The 16,206-nt window shown below is 41.0% G+C and overlaps 1 protein-coding gene across 2 annotated transcripts; it reads right to left on the bottom strand.

Moving 5' to 3' along the window:
- Nucleotides 1-3,081: 3,081 nt before the first annotated feature.
- On the bottom strand, nucleotides 3,082-15,108 carry lztfl1 (leucine zipper transcription factor-like 1). 2 transcript variants are annotated; one of them, XM_079575976.1, is made up of 9 exons: nucleotides 14,989-15,108; nucleotides 13,124-13,318; nucleotides 6,653-6,710; nucleotides 6,261-6,332; nucleotides 5,846-5,911; nucleotides 5,681-5,758; nucleotides 3,718-3,894; nucleotides 3,344-3,447; nucleotides 3,082-3,169 (listed from the first exon to the last, which is right to left on the bottom strand). In XM_079575976.1, exons 1-9 carry the CDS (start codon nucleotides 15,063-15,065, stop codon nucleotides 3,151-3,153), a joined length of 846 nt encoding a protein of 281 aa, XP_079432102.1. In that variant the 5' UTR covers nucleotides 15,066-15,108; the 3' UTR covers nucleotides 3,082-3,150. The 2 variants fall into 2 exon arrangements, with proteins under 2 accessions (XP_079432102.1, XP_079432103.1); XM_079575977.1 differs by having other exon boundaries at nucleotides 3,718-3,876.
- Between the last annotated feature and the right edge of the window lie 1,098 nt (nucleotides 15,109-16,206).

The following is a 16,206-nucleotide window of genomic DNA, read 5'->3' as shown; positions in this document are numbered from 1 at the left end:
TTTTTAGATTTGGGTAAAGCTGGAGAAAAACATGTGCCCGGCTCAGGTGTGGGTGAGGAGGTTAAGGCGAGTCTGTGTTCAGTATTGACTTAAAGAGGTAAAAAATGTTTCAATGGAAAGCCCATTAGGGCAAAGAACTAGTGGAGCGGCTTCAGGAAGAATTAGTTCAGCCTTAATTTCATTTTCATTTAAGTTCCAATAAAATATGGAGCAAATGTCTAAATATATAAAGTTCTGAGCACGTTTCACAACTTTTAGGGTGAAACTGTAATGCTAACAAAAACTAGCCTGCAAGCTCACGATCGATAGAAATGCTTTGTAATCGCACAGAAAGTCTTCAGTCACAAACTGCTGCATATTCAGTCCTCTGGAGGAGGGCAAAACACATTTCACAAACAAACAAAAGAACAAACTGCAGATACACGGCCTGTAAATATTGAAAACGTTTCTTTGTTCTTTGGGCGGTGACAGATGATCACAGACGAGAACCTTGAGAGTAATAATACAGGAAGGACGTACAAACCCTCAAGCTCTTATTGACAGAGAGGAGCTGGCACCGGCTAACCACACTGAAACTGAGAATTGAAACAGAAAAAAACACGTGAGGGAAGCTGGTCTCGAATGACAAATACAGGAGGAAAGTAGAGTGATATTGACATGTGTACGGCAGAGAGGGTGGTCAGTGCATTCACACAATCAACTGGGTGTATTTAAGACAGTTTTAAACCATTCCCCACCTTGATTTAGGCTTGGAACAATAATCCCAGCTCTGTCTCACCATAAATATTACTTTGTGAGGTTTGAATTGTATGGAATTATTAAAATTGTAGGAAAAAGTACCATCTACTATGGCGATTGTCAATAAACCAGAAGCCTGAGGTCTAAGGGCCGCACCCCTGATCTAAAGCTATGGTTCTCAACTGGTGGGTGAGGACCAGAAGTTTACATTAACCTCTCCGCCCCCCCGCCTTAACCGAGTGCATTTCATCCAGTTCGGCTTCACTGCAAAAAGTATTTAACTAGATCAGTATAAACATCTCAATTTGAGCATAATAATCCAAATTTTAGTTGTTTTGACGAGTTAAGAAGTTCTTGGGCGTTTGTCCTAGATTATTTCACTTGTTCTGAGGTGTTTCTGACTCGTTTAGATACATTTCGTCCTTATTTCAGGTCATTTTCTTTGCCAATGGGGTAAGAAAATTGGTCTTATCTCATTGGCAATTTTACTTTCTTATTTCAAGCGAGATTTACCCTAGAACTGGTCTGAAATGTCCTCAAACAAGCAAAGTAAACTTGGTCCGATCAGGAAAAGTGTCTAAATGAGTGAAAACCACTCAAAACAAGATACATTTCCTCAATTCAAGTCATTTAAGCCCATGCTTGATATTTACTTTTTGTAGTGTTTAACCAAATCTAAAAGCTTCTCCACTTTACCGCCTGTAGGCCAGTGTCAACGCCAACGCCTCGTTTGAAAGCCACAAAATGGATCTACACTGATCTTTTTCCTCGCGTTGTTGCCGTGTTTCTTATCGCTTTTTTGTTGCTCTTTTTGTTGCGTTTTTGTCACGTTTTCATTGGTCTTTTGTGTTTTTTTCATCTGTCTTCTGTAGTGTTTTCATACTCATTCTCGTCTTGTTTTTATCACTGTTTTGGTGCTTTTTTTTCAAGAAGCTTTTAAATTTGGGTAAAGCTGAACTGCAGAAAATACGCTTGGTTTAAAGCTGCCTTAAGCAATGTCTTTTTGAAGTGTTTTCATCAGTAGGTGGAGTAGTGAACTCTGCTCTGCTCCACCCTCCTCCCCTCACCTTAGAGTAGCTTTAAGGCGGGGGTTATCTGAAAATGAACCGAAAAAATTGTCCCTCATTTCCAGAATATATTTTAGCTTTGACAGAACATTATCTGTCATACAGCCGTAATTAAAGTCATTAAAAGAGATTATAACTTCAAAATGTACTGTACCTGTACTGCACCACACAAGAGGCTCATCATAGTCTCATCCATTTGACAAAACGTTTCAGTGTTTAATCAATTGATATTTTCAGTCCCTGGAGTCGAGGAAACATATTTGGAGATTTTCATTATTCGTTATCAACTACATTTAATTTAGTTCAAGTCCCATTTCAGTAAAACATGATTCTGACTAAAATGGTGTCAAAATATTTGAAGCTACAAAAATGTCACTGATTTAGCAGCTCGTGAATAATCACTGACATGTTAAACATATATTTTTAGAAGAGATGCACCGATCCAGCTTTTTTGCTTCCGATACCGATACCGAAGTGGCTTAAAGGTGTTTTTCTCTGACTGAAAAGGTGAATGGTTCGAATCTCAACTGTGAGATCAATGAAGTCATGTCATGATGCTACAGATCAATTATCCTTATATTGACACCTCTTTAGGACAGGCTATTTTTTATATTAATCTAAACGACTCACATAAAATTATCTGATCAACTTTACAAAAAATCCTGTATCAGTTATTCTTTAACAGCATTTCATCAACTAAAATACAAACACTTGGCCACTTCAGCAGAGGCTATTTTATTTCATTAGGCTACTTCAGGTTTCATAGTTTCTGTCCCAGCCTTGAATAGTTGCCGCTAGCTTTAGCATGCTGTTGCTAACCACAGCATATTGCTTTGCGTTCAAAAATAAGTTCAGCTTCAAAATGACAAACAGCATGTCCATATTCACTTAGATTTAGCTGATGAAAGTTGTATTTTTAAAGCAGTGAAAGCCAAAACTGGTATCGGTTCAATATCGGATATTTGTAGCTAATACCCGAAATCTTATTTTTTTCAGTATCGGCCCCCGATATCTGATATCGGATTGGTGCATCCCTGATTTTTAGAACGGACATACTTTACCGCTTTGCTTTGAAGCTAATGGCTAACAATAAAAAAGATTAAAAGCTACTCATGGTCAGCTGCATGATCTTAAAAAATATCTATTTATTTTGACAAGACACGTAAACCCCCGTCGGATTCTGCCTCGTCAGCCGGGACTAGCTTGGCGTTGGCGAGGCGTTCAGTCGACGCCTCAGCGTGTTTTTGATTCAGCCCCGCAGGTCGCACTAAAGAAATCGTCTCTTTTCCATGACGTGGTTTCTCTTCAAACCTCTGTCTCTGATCCAGCCGCCGTCGAGGCCTCCTCACTCATCAGGCTCGTATCTGCACAGACACAAACGTATTTACCTCTTAATCCCCGCCTTAACCGAAGATGAAAAACCCAACGAGTCAAAATCTTCGATCATTTTTGTAGGTCTTAGCTTTCATATGTAGCTTCTACATTTGGGTAAAGCTGAACTGGAGACAATGCGCTCTGTTCCAGTGCTCTCACATCACCTTTGCAGTTTTTTCCTGAGGTCTTTAATCTGATCGTTCTTCTTGGTCAGCATCTCTTTCATGTTGCGATAGGCCGCCGTCTGCTGGAACTTCTTGTCCAGCTCCTGAGTCGGACACACAAAAAACTCGGATGACACACTGTAACTGTTCCCCATCACAACACAAAAACCAGACACATGGCATAGGAGAGGGTGGAGGCTTTGCTGTTTCCCTGAAGCAGTGGTTCTCAACTGGTGGATCGCAGAAGGTAAGTGCAAAATCATAATGTCTATTAAAATGACTCCTATCAGGTAGTTTTCCTCTTACTTAATGCTTATTCAGCAGTAACTTCTGAGGAAAAGACAATAGTATGTATATATAATTCGTCCGGGTACCTTCTCGGCCAGGTTGAGCTGCTCCTGGATCCTCAGCAGGTCGTGTTTGGCGGAGACGAGGTTCTCCTGGAGGTCCTTCTGCGAGGCGGCGTTGGCGCTTAGAGACTTCTCATAGTCCTCCTTCAGAGCCGCCACCGTGTCCTCCAAACAGTTGATCTCCTGCGCACAGGCCCAACGCTGAGAGAGAAGAGGGGGGGGTTAGCACGATGACCGGCAGGCTGGGGGGCCGAGGGGAGGGACACTACGCCTACGAACTACACCTAGGACGATGGGATGTAACAATATGTGCACGCAGATAAATCATCACTGCGTTTGGTGATTGTTTTTGGAAGGTTTGAGGGTATGGATTTAGACTTATTTGGGACTTTGGAGAAGTTTGGCCACAATAGCAATAAAATGTAGCACCAAGACATTTAAAAGTTCAACATACTGGGATCAAGAGTTCTGAAATTTGACACACACGGAAAGTACTTGTAAGGCTATAAGACACAGACGGCATCTCGTCATAGAAGGGGCGTGGCTTCGCTGAGGGGGAAAATAGAATCTTTAGAGAAACACAATTTTTCACTCTTTTTTGCCATTTTCTGGTGGAACATAAACTTATTTATCACACATAAATAAAGTCAAGTGAAAATCGGGCCCATAGGGATATTTTCTCACAGCAGATTGTTCAGTAGAAGTGAAAAAACGTCAGTTGTAGCAAGCGCTAGCTAACCGTTAGCATTAGCCCGATGCTAACATGTAGCATCATGTTAGCATTCTCCGTTATTCATGTATTTATGGGATGTTGAACCACTTTGCTCCTCCCCATGTCTTTGGATCTTTATTTAGTAGAAACTATGTTCATAATTCAGAATTTGTTACAGTAGTTTTTGAATAATTAGAGAAAATATACATTTTTTCAAATTTGTTTTCCCCTTAACTGTTTTCAAAAATGACCATATATGGCCGATTCCAGAGATGCCGTCTGTATCTATAACTGCCGTAAATTTGGAGTGTGTGATATAAAGTATATCTTCAAGACGGCCATTTGAATTTATACGTCATTATTTATTTGTATTGATTTCAGACAGAACATGGTTTTCCTTACAATCTCCTCCTAAACCAAAATCAGAGCTATCTTTTGTTTTGCACCCACAGAAGCATTTTGGACAAAGGATGCTGTTTTAATAGATACAGACGGCATCTCTAGAATCGCCCATATTTGGTCATGTTTGAAAACAGTTAACGGGGAAAACAATTTGGAGAAATATCTAAGCTTTCTCTAATTATTCATTACTTTAACAAATGCTGAATTATGAATATAATTTTCTACTAAATAAAGATACAAAGAGACATGGAGAGGAGCAAAGTGGTTCGACAGCCCATAAATACATGAATAATGAAGACGCTAACTGGATGCTTCATGTTAGCATCGTGCTAATGCTAACGGTTAGCTAGCACTAGCTACGACTGCCGTTTTTTCACTCCTACTGAACAATCTGCTGTGAGAAAATATCCATATGGGCTCCATTTAGACTTGACTTTCTTTATGTGTGATAAAAAGTTCACATTCCACCAGAAAATGGCTAAAAAGAGTGGAAAATTGTGTTTCCCAAAAAATTCTATTTCCCCCCTTGACAAAGCCACGGCCCCATCTATGACGCAATGCCGTCTGTATCTATAGACATTTTAATTTGAAGAGGCTACTGTTTAATTTGCCAGACGAGAGAGGATCAAAATGGGTGATCTTGAAAAGGTTAAAGTCAATAACATGACGTTCTAATATTGTTACATCCCTATTTGACACACAATGGAACCAAACGTCACTCAGAGTACATACCAAAAAGGCCCAAGTTGGCAGACGAAAAAAAAAAAAAAACAGACTAAGTTCATTCAAACTATATGTGTAAAGTCCAAAGGTTTGCAGAGAAAACTTAACAAAATGTGTCAAAAGCATTACTTTGCACAACTGTTACTGTACCTGCTGTTCACCTTGCACCTTCTGGATATCTTTCAGCGCTCTCTCGGCTCTCGTCTTTTCATCCAGAGCACTCATGGCCTAAAGGTGAAAGAATATACCTAAACATTTAGAAAAAACACGACAAAACTCAAGAGGAATAAACGGCTTTAACAAACAGGACTGTACCTGTGTCTCTAAAGTTCGCAATCTGGTCTTCAGCTTGTCGTTTTCCTCTTGTAGTCTCGCAATTTCCTGAAAAATAAAACAATAATAGAATAAAATCTATTCCACTCACTGCTTATTTCACGAACAGAGGGAGGAAAATGTATTTGATCAGGATGAATCTTGGACCAGGCCTCTTTACAAAACTGTTGCAGTTCAGCGAGATTCCTGTGTTCACTTACTTTTTCTTCCCTGTCCTGTGAATGTTTACAAGTTATGGCCAGTAACAATATGATAACATGTCATTGTTTGGGTGGTATTAGTTTAAGCAGACACTGTAGACTAATTCTTATGATTTTGATGATCAGACCACATTGAGAAATTCCAAAGCCTTCACATACATTTTCCTCCCACTGTACGGCTCAATGCACGTGCCTACCTTATTCAGAAGTTCAGAAACTCCGCCCTCATTGAGCGGCGCCAACTTGGGTTTGTTCGACTCTTGGTTGGACTGGACGGAGAAAACAGAACTTTACATCAAAGACTACGACAATATGCAGCCCTGCAGGCAACAACTTTGAGATACCCGGTGTTTTGACAAATGAACTCATGCTTTGCCTTTTCGCAGTTATACGAGTCAGCATTAGAACGCCATGAAGAAGAAAGACGAGTATAGTGTTACGGAGTCGACATGTCCCGTAAAAACGGACTTGTCATCGCTCCACAATGTGCCACCGCTGAACCGCGAAGTGGCTCCGAAATATAAAACGACTTAAAAATGAAGTGTAGCGCAGCTGCCCGGGAGTTTTGGTTTCTGAATGTGTGACTCACCTTATTTGGTGTTTTAAAGTCGGTCTTTTCAAACTCGGCCACTTGTTCTAACAGGTCCCTGGGGGGAAAAGATCGACATAAAACAGTCAATATCCAACACTGCTTTGTTCAAACTCTTCACGACTTAAGCGCATTATTAATATTTACTTCATTTTTTATTGTTTTTCTCATGTCATGTTTCAGAATGATCTTACAGTAGAGCAGGGGTTCCCAGACTTTTTAGGCCGCGACCCCCAAAAATCAATGAACCAACTCGAAAAATCATACTGTCTATCAGACGTACTATAACTCCAAACTCCTGTAAAAATACGGTTAATTTCTTTAAATAAAATTCCAGATGAGGACCCACAAACCTCCTTGTTTTGTATATTTTTTGTTTTGTATATTTGTTTTTGTATATTTTGTATATTTATTTAAGTTTTTCTTTAGTTTGGTCATTTTTGTGATGTTTATAGTTTCACTTCCTCATTGGTCACTGACAGGAAGTGACATAGATAGAGGCAAACAATTTTCAGCCCCACATTTTTTCATTAATTTGCGGCTTCACTTAAATAAAGCGATAATTATTATCTACAACAGACACCATCCATCTAAATAAGTCATTCAAAAGCCTTAAACCCTGTCATATGCACTTAAAAGGAGCATTCTGTCATTGTTTGTGCGTGTTTGACCACTTCGTGACCCCGCGGCTGTATGAGTGGTGGTTAGCCTTTACTTTCCGTCACTGTGGCCTCGATCGCGCTCTCGGATCGATTGTTTCCACGGTTTCTGGTGGGTTCTCATTGCTGATGGATCCAACTCTACGGTCATGCATACATTCCACACCGAAAACCTACCAGAAACTTGAATAATAATCGAACCCAGGACCTTCTAGCTGTGACGCATGAGCGCGAACCGTGTCGACAGAACAGTACCAGAAACTCTAAAAACAATTGATCCTGGAGTAGGGCTGGTACTGTTAAACCATATCAGTATGGTATCGAAAAAGTAGTTTAGGCACTACTGGTATAAAAAAAAAAAAAATAGTACTGACTAGGGCAGGGCGATATGGCCTAAAATCTCTATCACGATATAAAAATGAAATGACGATGACGATATATTTTACAATAAAATTGACAAAGGACAAATTACTTCAAAATTCCAGCCTTATGCCTATTGGAAAGATTAATGCAAAGATATTCTCATTCTTTTGTTAGTGCCACACTAATTTACTCATAATGATCTACTCAAGCATCCTTCCTTCATTTCATTTCACTTTTCAAGCACCTGCCTCTTTGTCCAACAGTGTTTATGCTGCTCTGATGGAGCTGAGCGTAACAGAAATTATATCATGTCCACAACAACATCAAAAAATGATATCACGATGACAGTATGCGATACGACATGGCCACCCCCAGCAGGTTCCGAAAAAAAATATCTAAAATCTTCAGTTTTGCTGCTGTCGGGTCCAGCGACAGCATTAGAGGAAATTACTTAATAGTCTTTAATTTTTCCTGGTTCTATCCAGACGACAAATATTAAAGTATTGGTATCGAAAGAATTGTCGTTTAGGTATCTGTATCGCAAAGCAAGTATCCTTTAAGTACTGGTACTGAGGCCACAGTGATGGAAAGTAAAGGCACCATGCTAAGCACTCATACAGCTGCGAGGTCACTGAAAGGTCAGATAAGCATTAATATCAAATTGTTGTTTTTTTCCCCCCACAAAAAGTTCCATAATGCTCCTCAATATATTTTGTAAACAACAGAATATACAGTCTCTTGTATAAAACTTGCTAACCCTGATACATGTTCATAAAGTCTATCACAAATGCAATATTTCATGTAAAAATCAAAATTAGATCCCTAAACTGAGCACCTAAAACAAATGCAAAATAAGACATGTTGAAATATGACTGTATGAATGAATATATCGGAACATGAGCACCAGTATTTTAAAACCTTGATTGTTTTACTGATAGACCTGCAGAGAATATGATCATAATCCCCAAACAGTGTGACTTTAACATGTTTAATTTTTCTTTCATTTTGTTGTGGCGTAAAGTCAAACGTCAAATCACAATAACCACAGAAGCTCGATCTAAAAGAGTCGACGTCGTAGCCTCCCTCGCAACTTCTTTTCATCTTATTTGAACTTTACGCTTCTGCCGTGTGGCCGTTAGGAATGCTCTGTGAGGAAAAATGAACACCCTTGTTTGCGATTGACAGTTGTTTCTCAGTGTGCGGCGAGTAACCAGAGCAGTTTGGGGAAAGCTTGGATGTGGTTTTGTGAGAGGCGCGTGCAGCGACGAGAGGCCCGGGTCACGTACAGGGAGCGTTTCCAGCCCATCGAAAGCAAAGCACGAGCCCGTCTCACCCACCCACGCGTCAAACCCGGGTCAACAGTTCAGCCAAGTTCATCTGAGAGTCAAGTGTGACGAAGAATAGTAGCTTATTCAAAACCAAACACACGAGGGGAAATTGCATCAGGTTTCAGGTCCGTTAACATGTAAAGCGCCTGAGCAAAACAAGAAATACCCCACAAAACCCAATCACTTTAATGAATCATTTTACTTTGTGTTATAGATTTGAAACTATCATTTTCAAAGTACATTTTCTCATAACGCACTTTTCAAAGACTCAAGGCCTCAACGTCTCTACTTAATTTCCCCCAAGAAAAAACGCCTCTGTGCGTGGACTCATTTTGGCTAACTTCCTGTTGGTCAGTGGCGGGAAAACAGACGACTTCCTGTCCACATTTTAACGTAAAGTGAAAATGAAATAGGATACAAAAAAATACATAAAAAATGTTTTCAAAACCATCCATCCATCCATCCATTTTCTTCCGCTTTATCCGGGGCCGGGTCGCGGGGGCAGCAGTCTCAGCAGAGATGCCCAAACTTCCCGGTCCACACACACCTCCTCCAGCTGTTCTGGGGGGACCCCGAGGCGACACCAGGCCAGCTCGGAGACATAGTCCCACCACCGTGTCCTGGGTCTTCCACGAGGCCTTGTCCCACTAGGACATGCCTGGAACACCTCCCGCGGGAGGCGACCAGGAGGCATCCGAAACAGATGCCCACGGGGCCCGGCCGGGCCCAGCCCGAAGGGACGACGTGGGCCCGCCCTCCTGTGGACCCACCACCCGCAGAGGGATCCGTAGGGGTCGGGTGCGGAGAGGACTGGGTGGCAGTCAGAGGCAGGTGCCTCGACGACCTGTTTTCAAAACGTTTTTGTAAAATTTGACAATGTTTCTCAATTTTTTTTAAATAGTAAGTAAGTAAGTAATCTTTATTTATATAGCACCTTTCACAGGCAAAGGCCACAAAATATTGGCGCTATTTTTCCATTTGTTAGCGTTAAAATAACATTAGCCTTTAGCTTCAAGGCTAAAACAGTAGCAGATGTAAACACAGAAGTCTCCTACTAGTCTACTACTACTACTACTACTACTACTACTACTACTACTACTACTACTACTACTAATAATAATAATAATAATATTATAATTATAATAATAAAGTTAATACCAATAACAATAATACAGTTAATATGCCACATGTTGCAAGTGATTTTCAGCTATTTGCAACTCCAAAAAAATAAGACTAATTAGATTTTTTTATGTGTTTTCCAGCAATAACTAGTTAATTCAAACACTATATAATTTACTATGTGTCAAAACAAATCCTAAATATTTGAAATTGGCTTTAAATTGCAATCTTGTATTTATGTCAGTAAAAGTTTATTATTATTTCATTCCCACCCCTTTTTTGAGTTTTTGTTGTTCAGGCATAAAACAATCCAATACGATTAAAATATTTAAAAAAGTAAATAATATAATATCTGTTCACACGCATATTAAACCTTCTGCTCATTTTTCATAGAAATACAACCTCTACCTGGAGAGAACAATGCTGTAACATGAAATTGTGGTTATTTCTGTGCACTTCCGTGCTCTTCACTGACAGCCTTATTCTGTATTGCATCACAAGTCTTCTGTTGTTTTGGTAATATCTCCTGAACAGGACTTATGAAGTTAGCAGAGAGTCATATTCAATGCATTTAAACCCAGCATCACACATGCAACAAATATTATATTATACATTTAACAAATTATAAGTTATACATTTGGATAGAATGAAACATCTGCAGTGGGGTTATCTTCAGTCTTGTGTGGCTTCTCTGTGACCTTTCTGGCCTCACTCACCTCACTGAACAGCACACAGGAAGTGGTCACTCTTAAAACGCTGTACATCTGTCTTTGCGTGGAGACGAGGGCCGTGTGATACTCTGTTTGACTTTACGCAACTTGTTTTAAAGCCAAATGTGGCGATTTGTTGAGCACATTACTACATGGGGCGATCACGAGGTCGCCACGTCCGGGGACTGTGGTAGGCAGTTTGAGGTTTGAAAGAAATTATAATAGTTCTATGATAGGTAAAACAATGTTCACACTGAGGGCACTGCCATCTGTAATGCAAACTGACATTATTTGCCTGGAGGTTTTATTGTATTCAGTGTATTTTCACGGTGCAGCTGTATAATAAAATGCGTCCCCCAATGCTAAACAAAATCGTTCTAAAGTAAAAAAGGGTCAAGTGTGGGTTAAGTTAGAGGGTTAGTGGGTTAGTGTTAAGTTTTGGTTTGGCTTCAGACGGGAGCCAGAACCCGCTCAGAGCAGCGCGTTTGATTCGAGGCTTGGGTTTGGGCTGTTCCTGGGCAACATTCTGCTTGTGCTTTTATGGAAACACTGGATCCATCACTCAGCCTGGTCGTCAGCAGGAAACCCCAGTACAAAACCACGGACATTTCATGTGCTTGTAGAAGATGTCATTTTGCAGGTCTGGAGCGTCTGCAGCCCTCAGTTTAACCATGGCCGTAGGTTTGCGTAGGAACCATGAGGACATGTCCCGACCAATATTTCAGTATGACCAAGATGTCCCCACCAACTTCATGTGGAGATCTTCACACAGACTTGACTCAGATGTGGCACTTTAAAGCAGTACTAAGTAACGTGTTTACCTTAATAAATCCTTTCCGTAGTCCCTATGGGGGTAATACAAGTGTTTATGGGAGGATTGGAGGGTCTTTCATCTCCCCCTGGTGTCTCTGTCCAGAAAACCATGTTTGCAACTTGACTGCTACCGATCCGGAGCAAGCAATACACACTAATGGAATCACGAAGAAGAAGCTAACATGCTAACGGGCAAAGCTAACTGTGGGCTGACGTCACTTTAAACAGTATTTACAGCCAAGTTTGAGTGAAAAAAAATATTTCCATTGTATAATTGGATGTACAATATCCCTCTCTCCCTTTGCCTTTCCTGTCGGCATCGATTTTTTAATAAGTTAAAAAATCGTAACTTGCTATGACACCTGCACCTACTTAGTACTGCTTTAAGCTTGGGAGAGGACGATCGGCATCACAACAGGTTTAGTTTTACGTTGATTAGTCAAATATTTGCGGAGATTTTCATATTTTCATGTTGCAGCAGAGCTTCTGTCTGTTTATGGAGCCTCATTACGTGACATTTACGGAAACACGCGATGTTTCTTGTTCATTTATGCTGGATCTTCCACTCAACGATAGGTATGGTTGGTATGCTCTTTCCATAATTTATTATATTAACAAGTTAAGTGTGAGAGGAGAGGAGAGCGGCTTCTGTTCTGTGTTCTCTGAGCGCAGCAGTGAGGGGGAGATCAGAGACTGGTTTTCAGTTTCAAAAACAACAAAAACAAAGAGTCATATTAATTGAGCTAAGGGACGATGTTTGACAAGTCTGGAGGGGGTGGGGGGGAGTGTCCCCACCAATAGTAACACCAAACCTACGCCCTTGGTGCACACACCCAGATTTTAGCACCGTGGAGAATTGCGGTACGGTGCATTGCAACACCCCTAATTATGATCAAAAACAGTATATCTGAGTGAAATTGTCCCAAATAACAAAGTAAAGCATCCAAATAAACGTCAAAGGCAACTTTTGATGTAAAAAATAAAATAAAAATTAGATTAGTGCATGTTTGACCTCGCAGTGACCCACAGCTGTATGAGTGGTGAGCATGGCGTCTCTACTTTCCATCACAGTGGTGTCTAGGACGCTCCAGGATCAATTGTTTGGTAGGTTTTCTCTGCCGACGGAGCCTCTCACCAGAAAACCGACAAAATAACTGATTCTGGAGCATTGTCGAGACCACTGTGAGGGAAAGTAAAGGCACTCATACAGCTGCTGGGTCACTACAAGGTCAAACACGCACTAATAAAAACGCTTTTTTTCCCCCCGCACAAAATCTTGCATAATGCACCTTTAATAAACCAGAATTTAAATTACAATTTACAGCGGCGGGGCCCGAGCAGTTGGCCTGGTCACTTTTGGGGGATTGTTTGGGAACCATTTTTAAAAAGCAGGTATTGAAGGCTTGCCTCATTTAGACACATTCAATGAAACACTCATCTGAACATGTTCATTTTCGGTGCGATTGACTTATTTGTCACCTGTTTTCCAGCTCGGAGATGTCGGTCTGAAGGCGCAGGTAGAACTTCTCGGCCTGGTTGAAGAGCTGGCGCAGCAGGAGCACGTTGGTGTGGGCCGTGTTTATCAGCTCGGTCTCCACCTCCCCTCGCACCACCACCTGCAGCCCGTCCAGCATCTCCCTCACCTCGTCCACCGTGAACGTCTCGTCCACCAGCCTGGGCGCACACAGAGCAAACAAACACTACACGCTGATTCTTTTCAGAAGGTCAAGTAAAGCAGTTTTAACGCCTGGCACCTGCAGCTGATGGTTTTAGAGACACACTTAGCTCTTTGTTTGGTTTGTGAAATGGTGTTCTGATAAAGTCCTGGTTAAATCAGTCCGTTTTTACACTTTGTAAAGCACAACCAAACACAAGGGCACAACAGGTGTGTGGAAGGTACAGCCCACAGGTTATTGTTATCACAGGTATCCACGATATATCGCAATATCAGCTGAGATTTACACAATTCTGCCAACACAACAAAAAAAAGCACGACTTATATGTGCAAAAGGTCAGTTTCAAACATTTATTTTTATTTTTCTGGTCTTGAAATACTATTTTAGTCTACCATTGACACAATATTCCATAAAACAATAACAAGACAAACAATAAACAAAAATCCAAATATGCTTATTTTTCTTTATATTACAAAAACACACCATTTAAAGCAGTAGTAAGTAACTCTTGCCCCTAGAGGCCATAAGCGCAACTTCAGGTGTCATAGCAAGTTGCGATTTTTTCAGACCAGGCCCTTCCCTGCTTAGCTTCCAAGGTCTGACGGGATTGGGCATCGCAAAGGCGGTGTGACCACATACCGCCTTATTAGTTGTTCTTGAGAGTAAAAACTACATCGACAGAAAAGGCAAAGGGGGAGAGGGATATTGTACATCCAATTACCCAATGGAGATCTTTTTTTCACTCAAACTTGGCTGTAAATACTGTTTAAGTGGTGCTCGCCCGCAGTTAGCTTTGCCTGTTAGCCTGCTAGCTTCTTCTTCATGATCCCATTAGTGTGTATTGGTGGCTCCGGTCCGGTGGCAGTCAAATTGCAATTGTAGTTTTCCTGCCAGAGACACCGGGGGAGATGAAAGACCCTCCAATCATCCCATTAGCACTCGTATTACCCCCACAGGGACTACGGAAAGGATTTATTAAGGTAAACAAGTTACTTAGTACTGCTTTAACCTCTCGACCTCCACCTTAACCGAGTTCAGCTTTACCTAAATCGAAAAGCTTGTTGACAGGAGGTTGCAGCCTGTAGGCCACAGTAACTTCTCATTTGAAAGCTAAGACCCACAAATCTGATCAAAACTGATGCGTTTACCATCTGAGATACACATGATGCTTTTTTTAGTCGCGTTATCGTTGCTTTTCCGGCATGTTTTTTGACAGTTTTTAGATGCTTTTTTGTCATTCCTTTTTGCCATGTTTTCAAAATGGGGTTTTAAAGCTTTTTTTTTGCGTTTCTTCACTTTTTTGTCACGTTTTTATTGTTTGCTTTGTCAATATTTTTAGTGACTTTCTTTCTTTTCACGTTTTTGCTTACGTTTTTGAGGACCGTTCTCTCATATTTGGCTGCTTTTCGTCTACATCGCCATGGAGACGAGCTGAGGACGTCCCTCTCCCAAAAAAAGTTACTGCCAGGTCTACGTTTATGATCCTTTTTATCTGTTTGCTATTATTCAACAATACATTATCTGTGAGGGGAAAAAAAACTTGTATTTTATTCTATTTATTGAGTGAAATGTTACGCAGCGTAGCTTTACATAAAACTCAACAACAAACAGCCTTTTAGGACCAGCCGAGCGACAGTCAGCCTCAAAAGTGCCAGAACCACCGATCACCTGCTGTCCTTGAGTTCTTCAAAGCAGGAGTCGATCGTCTTGAGCCGGAGGACCCTTTTTGAACGTGCAAATCTCATATAATTAATGACTTCGCTTTGATGGTGCTCGTTGAACCCAAAGTCAGCCTGCGTAGAGGGGGGGGAGAAAAAACAACAAGTGAACCGACAGATTCTGTTTTAGATTCCACAGACTGATAAATGCGAAGAATTAGCTCTGATCTGCTAAATGAACGTAAAGGAGATTTCCTCAAGCTTATATAGGCCCCTGCATGCGTGAGCACACTGACTCTGGACCGTGGGGAAGTTGTGGAGAGCTCGGTTGTTCGGTGTTCCCGTTCAAATCGGGCAAACGGAGGAATATATTGTGTCAGGGTGTATGATTCTAATGCATGAACGCAGCCCGGTTTGCTACTTACCATGATGATGACTGCGGAGCTAACTCTGAGACAGCTAGCTTAAAAGGTAACAACAACAATAACAACGAGGGGCCCGGCCTCGGAATAAAAGCGAGTGGCGGGAAAAAGTGCAAAATGCGAGGGTTTTTCCCGGAAGAACAACTTGTTTATGTAGAAAGAGCCGCGGGTTTTCTCATAGAGTGACTGGGAGGCTAACGGCGCTACCAGGCTAGTGTTTGCGTGGAGAAGTGTGTCTTGGAAACGGAGCGGAGCGTCATCACCTTGGTTACGGCCGGCGCATTCACGGACAGTGCGTAAATTATTCGGTGGAAAATGTTAAACCGCGTCATTGACAAAAAAATGCTGCACATTTATTTGAGAACGAAACTATTAGTGTGTGTTTTGAACTAAGCTGTTATATTGTGTATTTTCATGTACTGACCGACGAAGCAGAATCTGTGTTTTTATTACTTCGTCTTCATTCATTCACTAGATGGCGCCAAAGGGCTGTCATTATTAAATCTCTCTGGATTTATTCATGACATTTGTCTTTAGCCAACTTTGTGCCAATGCTACGTTAGCAAAAATGAAAGAGAAAAAAGTTGCCACGGTTAACAGTTGACCTGCTGGTAAAAGCAGATAAACCAGCTTAAAAAAAAGCGAACAGATTGAGCCACACATGCATGTTAAACTGAATGTATATAAACGTAACGTAACAGCATTTTGATCAACTTGCAGATGTTTCAAAGATTAACAAAAGATTAACATTGCAGAGGTACTCAATTTTCTTATCACACACAGAAGCTCTATAAGCAACAGGATAT

Source organism: Gobius niger (genome assembly GCF_951799975.1).
Source record: "Gobius niger genome assembly, chromosome: 18".
Lineage (NCBI taxonomy): Eukaryota > Metazoa > Chordata > Actinopteri > Gobiiformes > Gobiidae > Gobius > Gobius niger.
The sequence above is the reverse complement of the archived record's forward strand: the minus strand, read 5'-3'. Positions and strand labels throughout refer to the sequence as shown.

Bases quoted from the DNA above. Each gene is read 5' to 3' on its own strand.
- lztfl1 (XM_079575976.1), bottom strand. From the start codon at position 15,065: ATGAGATTTGCACGTTCAAAAAGGGTCCTCCGGCTCAAGACGATCGAC. The intron at 13,319-14,988 runs GTGATCGGTGGT...GTGTGCGCCCAG, and splicing joins GAAGAACTCAAGGACAGCAG to GCTGGTGGACGAGACGTTCA. The intron at 5,912-6,260 runs GTAGGCACGTGC...TTTATTTTTCAG, and splicing joins TTTCTGAACTTCTGAATAAG to GAAATTGCGAGACTACAAGA.